At 40.7% G+C, this 13,277-nt stretch overlaps 1 protein-coding gene across 1 annotated transcript in view; it reads right to left on the bottom strand.

The window, feature by feature from the left end:
• Positions 1-13,277, bottom strand: part of LOC112119086 (dihydropyrimidine dehydrogenase [NADP(+)]) — a 601,635-nt gene that overhangs the window by 243,797 nt on the left and 344,561 nt on the right. The window contains exon 12 of the mRNA XM_024217640.3: positions 5,958-6,142. Within this exon, the coding sequence (XP_024073408.2) occupies positions 5,958-6,142 (185 nt within the window). The remainder of the gene's footprint in view (positions 1-5,957; positions 6,143-13,277) is intronic.

Here is a 13,277-nt window from a genome sequence, read left to right as displayed (position 1 = left end):
TTACTAAATCAAATTAAAATGCTATATAGGTTCCTAATAGGAAAAAATAAGCTTTATAATGAAGATTGACCTGACACTGCACACACAGTAAAAGAAAACCTGTAGGCACAAGTTTATTTATAATCATTCTTTCCCTGATTTTAGAAAAAAATGATAAAAAATTCTTGCCAGATTCTTCTCTAATTTGTTGTCAACCAGTTGAGTCTACAATTGTGGGAATTCAGATGCCTGGTTACCATGTCTCCATAGTTCTTTGAAAAGCATGCCAAAATCCACAAACATTTTGCATGCAGTGGTCTTCTTTCTTCTGATCTGGATACTCCTGCAGAGACAGTGTGCTCTGTAGTGAAGAGCACAGGACTGGGAGACAGGGAGATCCTGCATTTTAAAACTTGCACACTGATTCGCTGTGTGGCCTTGAGCAAGTAATTTCACCTGTCTCTGTCTGTTTCCCTAACTGTGGATAACTACATGACCACCTACCTCATGGCATTATTGTATATAGTCAATGTCTACGCAGTGCCTTCAACACACAGAGCACTAAAAAAATGCTAAGTTTCATCAACATCATTCTTTTACTGAGAGCCTTCTCCTCTGCAGCCTTGAATGATTTTCCTGCATCTTTCCACTTCATTGACTCGCTCATTTAAAATCTCATCTGAAAACCTGTCTATTCTTCCTTGCCCGTACTCACTTTCTTTTCTATTATTTAGCTGTGTAATTCTATTATTTACAATCAGTCACCAAAGCATTTTGTATGAAAGGCACTATTCAAATTAAAAAATTGTACTGAATTGCAGTGTATTATCCCCTGCCTGTGGATCCTTTAAGGAACTTGAATAGGCTTTATAAATATTCACTTATTCATTCTAAAATTACATATTTGTCGAAGCACAATAGGAGAAGTTCTATATCTCAGAGATATGAATTAACACCATACTGTTACCCCTTTTGACTCAACTGGTTACCCAATATTTGAGGTCTTGGGGATTGTTTCCTTTAGAACAGTGGTTCTCAAACTTTTGTACTGGTGACCCCTTTCACATAGGAAGCCTCTGAGTGTGACCCCCCCTTATAAATTAAAAACACATTTGTATATATTTAACACCATTATAAATGCTGGAGGAAAAATGTGGTTTGAGGGTGGAAGCTGACAGCTCACGACCCCCCCATGTAATAACTTTGCAACCCTCTGATGGGTCGCGACCCCCAGTTTGAGAACCCCTGGTTTAGAAGGAGAAATTGATGACGGAGTCAGGTATTTCTTCATTGCAATCTTATTTATTTACAAAGTATGTACAAAGTCTTATTTTCCTAAACACCCCAGGAATTAATAACAGGAAGTTTTTCGCTCACAGTGCAAGCCTCTTTTGAGCCAGCAGCACTGAAAAAGCTCTCTCTCAGGTCCACACTTCCAGTACTTTTCTAATTTCTCCTTGCCTTTCTGCTTCTTTCTACCTGCTTTCTGGTTGTTTCTGACTCTCACATACATGCAGCTAAAATCAAATAACTCACCGGCTACCTTCTGTTTGCATACCGTCTAGTCTTTGGGAGGTGACATTTTAGTCCCTAGGGCCGTGTTTTCCAATGTTTCGACTAACATTAAACAAAGGGAGCATTTAATTGTTCCCTCATTTAGCCTGAATAGAAGGCAGCCAGCATGGCCAACAGCTTCAAAGACAAGCCTGAGGAAATGGCCAGTCTTCATAAAAGAAATACAGTCCAGGCTCACTAGATATAAAATTCACATTATTTATTTATCGCATGGGAAAGTGTGTGTGTGTGGGGGGGGGCGGGCATCTGCTTGCTTTAAGTAATACAATATCAGTGCCCTTAAAATGATATTGGGCCAGATCCTCAAGGAACTGCAATTTACATCAGCTGAAGATCTGCCCCTCTATTATTTATTAAGTGCACAAAATAGCTTACAGTCTGCTCTAACAGGTAGACAGAGGACACAGGACACACTGAGTGGCTCAGAGGAAGGAAAACAGAATTTAAAAATATTTATTAGTAACTACAGACTCATTGTAAACAACGCCAGAAGAGTGAATCTTTAGGGGGAATTTGAATAAGGAGAGGATGGTGACTTGGCAAACAGATGTAGGAAAGGCATTCAATGTGTAAGGGGTGGGGTGGAAAGAGACAGAGAAATGGGAGTGTGAGCAGATGACAAATGCAGCTTCAAGGCTGGTGCAATTGGCCAAGCAAAGGGGGAGGGGAGAACACCGTAAGAATTGAGACCTGCACAGGGCACTGAGGGCAAGACTGAGACATTAAAATACTGAGGCACTAGGTAATGCAAAACAACAAACCACTCCTACTCCATATGCCTTCTTCCACCACTGCCACTTCTTCTGCCTCAAGGATAGGAACAGAGGTTATATAGGGAATAGCACCCAATGCTGCTAGTCTTTAAGTTGGGCAAAGGGCTGAACTATTACATTACCCTGGTCTACACTACAAACTACAGACTAAGCCCTGGTCTACACTACAAACTTATATCAGTATAACTACATCACTCAGGGATGTGGAAAATCCACCCCCCTGAACAACACAGTCATACCAACCTAGTTCCTAGACAGCGCTATGTTGACGTGAGGGCTTCTTCCATTGACAGAGCTACCGCCTCCTGGGAGGTGGAGTACCTATGTTGACAGGAGCCGCTCTCCTGTCGGTGGAGGTAGCGTCTTCACTAACCCGCTGCAGTGCTTTAAGTATAGACAAGTCCTAAATAAATTAGCAAAACTAAGCACGGAAACCATTACATGTTCACGGCATAACAAACAAAATGTAGATCTCAGAAAATAGTCTGAGTAGTGGGCAGCCTGGTGAATTGGGTTGCTTCTACATGGATCTTTATCTTCCTCTATCTTTGAATTACATTGATTCTATTTAGAATGTATAGGAAAGTTCTAATGGAACAGTCAGACCAGAAAGGGACAAAAGTACTTCCATCTTCAGTTGGGTTTTGGCTGGTCTTGTTTACAGAGGCCATAAAGATACAGAGTTCAGCCAAGCCTGTGCTTTTCAAGCTGGTGGAAGAATGCTGAGAAGCAAGGAATGTTTGGTCTGTTACTGATGGAGAACGTCCAGTGTGAGATCAGCCAAAATGCTTCTGTAAATAATTCCTAGTTTTGAACATAAGGCATTCCTTTTGGAAAGCCCTTGACTCTGGAACTCACACTTCTCTTGAATGCATGCCAGAGTTTGAATGATTTGAGCTTCAGGGCACATGTAAAGCCCATCTGTTTGCTCAGCCTTTTGCCTGAACTAGGCTGAGATGTGAGGAGTGTGCTGTTTAAAGGAAACGACAAACAATTAACTAGGATGCTGTTTTTTAATTTCACTTTTTATTGTGGTCTAGAATTGTTTGGATTGGTCTTTTGATGCTGCCAAACGTGGACTGCATGCTAATTATATTTTTACTGGTGCTAGTACAGTCAGTGGCTTGGGAAACGGGAAATTGTTTTTTATAAATACAAATAGATACACAGAACAGCTGAAACCTAAAATGAGCCTTTTTATTAAATCAAACACTAAGACTGTGAAGAAATTGTCAGCTTTACAATCCTGTAGGTGAGAGAAAGTCAATCTATTTCATGAGGGTATTTTTATCTAAAGCAGGGGAGGATTCAACAATTAGTTAAAAATTGAGGAACACTTTACATATGTATGTATGTGTACCCACACACAGAGCCATGTATTAGGCGTATAAATGCTAGAGCATTGTGATCTGGCTCTAAATCACAACTCCCCTAAAAATGAAGTCCCTCATCCTGTTACTAAGATTGTAACTGATGCAAATATTGGTAAAGTAACTGCCAAATGATAGTCTTTCCCACCACAGCAGCCAGATTTTACAGGGACCGTACATCCAAATAAATGCCTCTTGGCTACCCATTCATCTAGCAGCTGGAAAGATGACACTTGACATTTGGAAACTTTCCTGTGAAGATTGCTGCAAGGCTTTCCCATTAGCTTCCTGGTGAGACTGTAAGGTCGAATAAGCTGCCTCAAAACCTGCAAAGGGTAACCGAAGCCCTCTAATATCAAGTCTGTTTGATTTAAAATTCTAAATTCTCAGGCCACAACTTTTCAGACTCCCTTTAAAATGCTCAGTATATTCCAATATACTGAATGTTTTAGAGGAAGAAAAAATGTCCTTTGATGGGAATGCAATTATAAGAGATACTTTGAGTGATGCATGTTTTCATGAGAAGTTGGAGAGGGAATTTGGAGAGAGAGAGAGGAGATACCCCCACTAGGGTCACAGAGATGCCAAAACAAATGTACTCACACATCAAAGCTTAGAATGTTTAACACTAAGTATTTGGATGGGGTCTAAAAATACAGATTACAAACACTGCTTCAGAATAAGTGAGAAAAATATGTACTGATAGTGAAAACAAGTTTTGAGCCACACAGTATTTTTATGAAGCCACATCAGACTGAAACAATATGATGCTGCGCACACAGTGTCTCATAAGGGGTGGGGGACAAAGGAATTGCACTGCTACTACCTCAGTTGTTCAAATCCATTTTTCTTGGGAAACATTTTCTTCTCTGTTTGTTCCAAAGAATTCTTCATACTACAAACATGTTTTTATCAGCTGCCTTTCCACACAAAGGCCAAGGACTCTGGTCTGCTATGGTCCCTCTGCACCTGATCTAAGATGATAGCTTGCTCACTATGCCTGTTTTTACATTAAACCAGGGGGAGAGAAGAGCAGATCACAGCTCTCACTCTGTATCATCTCTACAGCACACAAAGGGGAAATGCTTAGTCACCTGGTTGCTCAAGTTTAAACCCATTAAACCCCACTTCTTTGCACTGTTTTTCTCTGTGAATTAGGTTTTGTATTTGCCTTGCTCGTGTGGCCCCATTATCAGATTTGTCGGAGCTGGACTGCAATCCCTTGTTTGTGTGTGTGCGTGTGCGCATGTTTTGTCAAACATTGGTACACTTGCACTCTATAAATAATAGTATCTTCCCCAGCTAACAACAGGGACCATATTTAATTTATACTTTCTGTGCTGTTCAGAGGTTCTATTTAATATTGATGGGCTTCCCGCCCCCATTACCTAAATGATATTTCTGCATATACTGAATATTGTGGAAGAAGCCATAGCAGACCAGAGACCTTGGTGGAACTCTGAGTTGGAGAGAAGAATGTTGTTAAGATTTACACATTTAAAAAAAAAAATCTAGTTTCAATCTACCAAAGCCATTTTTGTTATTATACATCTATAGTTTTAATTATCTAATCCAGAGGCTCTCAAACTGGGAAGCAGGCCCCCCTGGGGGGCGCACAATGCATTCTGGGGGGGGGGGGGGGGGAAGGATGAGATGCTTTAGGGGGAAAAAATTACTGCGTACATTTTACCCACAGCAATGAATTATTATCAAAGCTGACTCCTCCAGACATGTCAGGTCCTCAGATGGCGCTGTGCATTTTGACAGATTTCTGTTAAGCTTGCATAGCATTATACAAAGTCGTTGCCATCTGTACATTAATCCATTTGCTACGACATGGTGTGCACATTTAATTGTAAGAATTGAACATGATCGCAGTTTTGCATTTGCTCTTATTACAATGGATCACTGGCTCTGTTTGAATCAATGCTTTACTGTTTTTAATATTTAGTGAGTGTTGAATATTGATTCTTTTTTTGTCAGTATATTTACTTGTGTGGCGGGAAGGGAAGGTGTAAACTAGTACAACCACAAGGAAGGGGGACACGATCAAATAAGTTTGAGAATCACTGATCTAACAGATTTGTAATGCACCAATCCCCAGAGTATCTAGATGCCCGTTACTCAAAACCTACATATTTAATTCTAGAAATCCATGGCAATTATTTCAATAACCATAAAAAAAGCAAGCCAATAAATGTGTGTGTGAAAACAGATATCGAGTTGCAGCTGGAAAGGAAAACTACTTTTAAAGACCCACCTGTATGTATCTGTGCATATACCAGGAAGCTTGTTTTCCATCGTTCACTGATTCCACTGTAGTGTTAGCTAAACCTCCAATGTCACCACCGGCAAAAACCCACGGTTCACTGGTTTGCATGGTCTCTGGATCCACTTCAGGAAGACCCCATCTATTAAACTGGATAGGATTCATGGCTTCTTTTACTGTATTTAAGTGAAAGATAAAAAGATACTAAGTAGATGATCTGGAGATAGTTTAACAGATTTACTAAGCAATTGTTGCTACAATCCACTTTATATAGACAATGATAAAAGTAAGAAATAAAACATTGTTTTAAAATGTTGGCCACTTATGCCAGAAATGGGAACCATTGTTACAGTCTACATCACTGTGTTTCTACTTTGACTTCCAGTAGAGTTAATCCAGAAGTGTATTTACTATGGGGATTCACATGCAAAGGTCCAATGTCTAGCATATGGAATGAATATGCAACAAGTGTCACAATAGAAACCTGACACAATAGAAGTGTCTGCTAAGCTAGATATATGCAAGAGGTAATTGTACAGGAGTATCATGAAGTGAAGAAAGAGGTGGTGTCGACTGTGCCCAAACCAGAAGGAACAAACTGACTCTGATATGCTATTGATCACTTCCTGAGCACGAATTACAAATCCTGCACAGACTTTATATTGAGATTTACAAGAATACTCAGCACTGGCTTTCCTCACCTACCACTGACATCATTGGGAGTTTTACCATTAATATCAATGGGTGCAAAGTTAGGCTAATGTTCTGCACTTCTGAAAATCCTGCCCTAGTCACCATTGGTGAACAAGGGGCATTCTTACCTTCTTTTATCCTAGTATCATCCATTCATCCCATTCTCATTTGTCTACCCCTCATCCACATCATATCCAAAATACTTTTCTACTTCCCAGGACAACAAACATATACACTTGGTAGTTTTCAAAGTTGTTGCCCTCCCAGCCTCTGAGTCATGTCTCCTTGATCCAGACACGCAATAAAATGATGAGAGACATATGGATGAATTTTAAGTGGCAGGCTGCAACTTTTATTAAGCTTAAACACAGGGGAGGGGCACTACTCGCCCATTACCCAGAGCTTTCTAGATCAGGCATTTAATTGGTTCCAGTGTGGGGGTTACAGGGCTCTTCCCATATAACCCATAACTTGGGGTAGACTCTCCTCAGCCTACCCTCCAGGACTCAGCTTGCTCTGAGTCCTACCATCCTCTCACCCCCCCCCCATGAGAGACAGAGGGTGCAGAAGGGTGGGGACTTCAGCCCATGAGGGCCAAAAGGTCTGACCTGACCTTGGCCCACAAGCTCTCATGAGCCCAAAGCCCATCACCAATATCCCAGTATTTTACTTCTGGGAACCATTCATTTTATCCTTTTAACCGCACGGGAAACCGGCCTCAAGTTGCAAAACATTAACAACTCAACCAAGTACCTCAGTTAGGTACTAAGTGCATTCCTGCTTAACCCACCATGTCTTGAAGGTGCTTCAAGGAAGGTGAAAAAACACCCTGGTTCTCTGCCAATTGGCCCGTAGGAAAAAAAATAGTTCCTGACCCCCAAACGGGTGATCACGGCATTTGTCAGGATGTGAGTAGTGTGGGGCTGCAGAAATGAAGCTGAAAGAGGATCCACAGGGCTCTCACCCCAGGTTAAATTCTGGGAGCTAGGGAATGCTGGAGAATCAGCACCCCTCTCCCCTACTGTCGGATGAATGCCAGAGACTCCAAGGGGTGGGGAGGAGCTACTTGGTATCTCTCAGCAAGTGTCTCCCTTCCTTGCTGCTGAGGCTGTCCCCTTTCACCATCAGGCCCCTCATGTTCCCCCACCTGTTGAGGCAGATGGGTGGCATTTTTGAAGTTTAGAACTGAAAAAGAATGATTTTCCACATCTGTCCTTGTAACAGTTTCTTCAGATCTTCAATATTTATACACACCAAAGATCAAGAGAGTCTTCCCTCACAACAGAAATGACCCTCTGCCTCTTTTAGAAAGTTAATTATTAGGCAACTATTGTAGAAAATTTTGAGACAAAATGTTTTTCCATCTGAAAAAGCTGTTTCATTTAAACTGAAACTTCCCTGGGGAATATGATGATTTTAACAAAATTTTGCTTCTGTATTTTTTTTAAAATAAAAAAAGCAATTCAATATGATTAAGAAACCCTCACTCAACATTTTCAGAATAAAATGTTTCAATTTTTCATTTCAGAATGAGTTTTTGGATTGGATTTTTTTATTTTTATAAATATAAATTTTTTTAAAATAGCAAGTCAAAATCAAAATGAAATGTTTCACTGACTCCAAACAATTTTTTTCAGGAATTTTGTTGTGTGGGAACTTTTGAAATTCTTTGTTTTCATTTCTGTTCCAAGCAAACTAGATTTCGAAACTGCAGAATTTCCCACATTACTCTAGGAATTTTTAGCATGCTGTTCTGTTTAATCTGTTTATTTTAGACACCTATATGGCCCCCATTATCAAAGTGTCACCTGAAACCTCCCAATCTTTTTTCCATAATCTTTAATGTATTTATTCTCACAATACCCCTTTGAGGTACAATTATACCCATTTTACAAATGGGGAATGAGGAACAAAGAGAGTTGGCCTAGGTCACACTGGAAGTTCGTGGTGGAGGAGCAAATTGAACCCTGGTCTCCAAGATCCTGGCTAGAACTCTCGCCACTGCACTATCCTTTGTTCTCAGACTATAAATCTCCATCCGCTCCTCTTTTTAGTTTAGAAAAAGCAGGAATACTATCACAAAAAACTCCATAAAACATCCACAAAATGGTATCAATGACTGACCACCTGCTTTGGGAGAAGAGGTCAGGAAATATTGTGTGTGTTTGTGTGTGTGTGTGTGGAATTATATGCCTGGAGATGACTGAAAAATAAAAATTTAAAATAGGAGTGTTACAATGTTAACTACAGAATGGAAAGCCCAAGTGCCTGATTCAGCACTATGTTAGTCCAGTTTTATGCCATAGCAATTTCAGTGGAGTTACACTGATGGATATCTGGAGTAATGCAAGGGTGAATCAGACCCCCCCCCCCCGAAGTGTAAATTACATGGGAAAAATGTATGCTGTTAAAACACAAAGCAACTATTTTCTCCTCTTATCTTATGGAACATTATTGTAGAAAAGAGATCGTCAGTTCTCTTATTTGTTACAAAATAGAATATAAACATATATACACACACACACACACACACACAGCAGATGGACAGATTGTACATAAAACAGGAGCTGAAATGCACAGAACAACACACTACTTTTTGTACTGCATGGAACAGTACAAATGGGACATGAATACAAATAACAAAACCTAAGATCATCTAACCGCCATCTATTAAAAGTCATCTTTTTCAATACAAAACATTTTAAACTGTGTATTATTTTCCTACTTTAACTTTTGAATTAGCTTCTTTATAAATACAAAGACATTTTAATGTAGATTTATAATGAAGAAATATTTTCAGATAAATACTTGTAGCAAATCTTGAAGCCATGTATCAAAATGAGTTATTTTTATATAGCTTTAACTATATTGTGACACCCAAGTTTCTGCAATAAAATGCAGTTTAAAACTGCAGTGTTCCTCAGGGACATATCACTGGCAGATGCAGATTGCCAAGGTCAATTAAACTGATGTAGCTGTGCTGTCATATATGTAAAAGAGAAACCTGCTAGCATATGACAAGAATATTTCTCAGTATTTATAGAAAAATGTCAAATATGTGTTGTGTTTTTACTTGAGATGGGCCTAAGTGAGTGTATATTGGGTTGGCAAAACCTCAGTCAGGTTTTATCTTTCCAAAGTCAAAAACAAAACCACCTGTAGTTTTAGGTTTGGATTTAGAGATTTAGCAATATGTTGGATTCTACATTTTGCTCTGCTCAATTGCAATATTGCCAATTTACATAATCCCCTTCCTCACTTAAAAAATTCTTACCCTCCACCTAGAACTATAATGGGGTAAAATAAAAAAGCATGCAACCTCACAGGCTGAACATTATGAATCTACCTAGTATAGAGGAGCAGTTGGACCACATACTGTATGCTGTTAACTGCCTGCATTGCCAAAACATGCATAGGTCCATGCAGTAAACCAAACCCAGACATTACCAAAGTACATGTAGAAGCATGCTGTTAGCCATCTTCTAACACTGCTAAGACATAGACATATGGGAGTCTGCCACCAGCACTCATATATGAGAGCAAGCTCTTAGTATTGCCCAAATATATGTTCAAGCACACAGCAAGCCTACAGCCCTTCTTGCATAACCCCTCCCAACTTCCTTTCCAGGTCCCATACCATGCCCTCCCCTTCAGAATCAAACACTCTCTGGGGATGTGGAAGTAATTGGGAGCAGGTGGGATTTCTGATGGATGGGAAAACAGGTGGAGAGTATCTCTTTGTGTGAGAGTTGAGTACATTCAGAGGCAAAATACTATACTGGGAAAGAAAGATATAAGCACAATATACTCTGTCACATATTTCTTTTCACTCTTCATACACCTAGGACTCAGATCCAAAGTGCTTTATGCAACAAAGTTAGATCCAAAATCACAGGCAGCAGTTTGGATTCGGTATCCCACACTGTAACACACTCTCAAAACTAAATGAAAATGGTACAGGTTTGGGCCTCTATCTAGGTATAAAACATTAAAATAGAATAACTGCTTCTGGTGCTGAAACTTGACACAGTATTTCACTTTGAAAAATAGCTGTTAAACATGCAAAATAATTGCTTTTCACAGTATTCTTTGTAAACATCAATGTCCTAGCTTATCATTCAAAGTTTAAAGACTTACTGATTGCAAAAAATACATCTGAGGTTGAATTTGGCAAAAAAAAAAAAAAAAAACTAAACTAAAGCCTGGACACTCCTACTAGCTGAATACAAAAATATCTGAGAAGGTTTTATTTAAAAATATTTAAACAATCACAATATCACACCAAACATAACCTTCAGACTGAGGCATTTTCTTCAACTCTGAAAAGGAAATAGATCCTTAACTATAGTGGTGTTACTGGGATTACTTCAGTAATATTTATACAGCAATACATTAGCTTTAATTTAATATCTCAAACTGACTGTAGTTCAGGGAAGCATTTGATCATTAGGCCTGTGACCAGCGCTGTTCTGGAGAACAGAAGGGTGTATTGTGTACCGGGAGCTAAGATATGGGATGTGGCCCTGGGACTGAAGATCCTAATGGGAGCAGGAAAGAATCCACTAATTGTCCTTTATGTGGGAACAAATAATACTATTAGAGTCTCACTGGGACACACTAAGAAAGACTATATCAGGCTGGGGAATATACTTAAAGAAATGGAGGCTCAGGTGATCTTCAGTGGGATTCTACACGTCTCTAGAAAAGGAGAGTGAAGGCAAGACAAGATTATGATGATCAACAGATGGCTGAGGCAATGGTGCTATAAGGAGGCTTTGGGATGTTCAACCGCTGGGAGGCATTCACAGACAAAGGACTGTTTTTATGGGATGGGCTCCATCTGAGTAGGGAGGGTAATAGGCTTCTGGGATGGAGGTTGGCACAACTACTTAAAAGAATTTTAAACTTGGAATTTGGGGGAGACAGTTGGGAGATGCTCATGCAATCTCCATGCCTGATTCCGATATTGAGCGGGAGGAAAGTCAAGTAGAAGAGAATACAGGAAAGACAAAAAGAACAACAGAGGGTAGGAGAATGGACAACAGGAGGAAATATAGTGCCAAAATTAAGTACAGTAACAGTCAAGTAGGCAATACTGGCAGTAAAATTACTAATCTGGTGAGGAATTAAAGACATTGGTAAATGGTAATTGGGATAAAATACAACAAGAGACAATGGGTCATACTGAAAGATGAACTGTTAGGCTAGAGAGAAGTTACTAGTGGAGCTCCTCAGGGATCAGTCTTGAGTCCAGTCTTATTTAACATTTTCATTAATGATATTGGCACAAAAAGTGGGAGTGTGCTGATTAAATTTGTGGATGACACAAAGTTGGGAGGTATTGCCTATATGGTGGAGCACTGGAATATCATACGAGAATATTTGGAAGATCTTGAAAACTGGAATAGTTGAAATGGGATGAAGTTTACAACAAGAATTTTTGCTATAAGCTAGGGATTTATCAGTTGGAAACAACAGAGGAGGAGAAAGACCTGGGTGCGTTGGTCGATCACAGTATGACTATGAGCTGCCAACATGATGCGGCCATGAAAAAGGCTAACACAATCAGAGGATGCATCAGGCAAAGTATTTCCAGTAGAGACAGAGAAGTATTACCATTGTACAAGGTACTGGTGAGACCCCCCATCTAGAATACTGTGTGCAGTTCTGGTCTCTTGTAACAGGGTCGGCACACACCTCTCACAAGCGCCCTCCCTTGGCTAATTGCATCTTTGCAATCTCTCAGTTTGGAATAGGGTCGCACCCGCTTCTCACAAGCACCCCCTTCTGTTCAGGTGTGAGCCTGCTGTTTCTTAGTTCTTGGTTGGAACGGGGTGGCACTCACCTCTCACAAGTGCCCTCCGCCCCCACCTCCAGCCGATGATTTCTTCAGCAGGTCTTCAGTGACTCAGTCCTCTGGCTGAGTCACACTGTCTGTGGGCGGAACAAATAAACAAAACCCTTCTGGGGTATACAGTCTTTACTTTCTGCAAAGGTTTTCTCCCCGGAGACACTGCCCTCCTGTAACAATCCATCGCGGTTCCCTCAGTTGGTATGTCCTTTTCGGCAGCTCTCCCTGGGCTCAGTCTTTAACTGGACCAGCAGGGCCCATCACAGAACCCTCACCTGGTCTGGCTAGGTTCTTGGCTCTTACGTTGCTCAGTTCCTTCAGTCAGCCAGGAGCTCCTTTTTAACTCCCCCCATCTTCGGCAGCCCTCCCTGGGCTCAGTCTTGCCCACACTGAGCTGTCAGTGGTCCTGCTGCTCTTCCAGCCAGCCAGGCACCCAGTCCTCCCTCTTCCAGCTCCTGGCAACAACTGACTGACTGTCTCTGATTCTCCTTTTTTATATGGCCCAATTGGCTGTTCCAGCAGCTCCTCTGATTAGCTGCTTCCCCTGCAGACACTCTAGGCCACCTGGAGGACTTCTCCTCTGCTCTTTTCTGGGGCAGGGTGAGGCAGGGCCATGAGGCATCCATCAGGGGCCTCTGGACCTAGTCCACCCCATAACAACTCTCATGTTTAAGAAAGATGAATTCAAACTGGAACAGGTGCAGAGAAGGGCTAGTAGAATGATAAGAGGAATGGAGAACCTACCTCACCAGGGGAAACTTTAGGAG

This window comes from Terrapene carolina, unplaced genomic scaffold (genome assembly GCF_002925995.2).
Source record: "Terrapene carolina triunguis isolate 2854851 unplaced genomic scaffold, T_m_triunguis-2.0 Scaffold211, whole genome shotgun sequence".
NCBI lineage: Eukaryota > Metazoa > Chordata > Testudines > Emydidae > Terrapene > Terrapene triunguis.
Note: the sequence above shows the minus strand (reverse complement) of the source record. Positions and strands in the feature narration are given on the sequence as shown.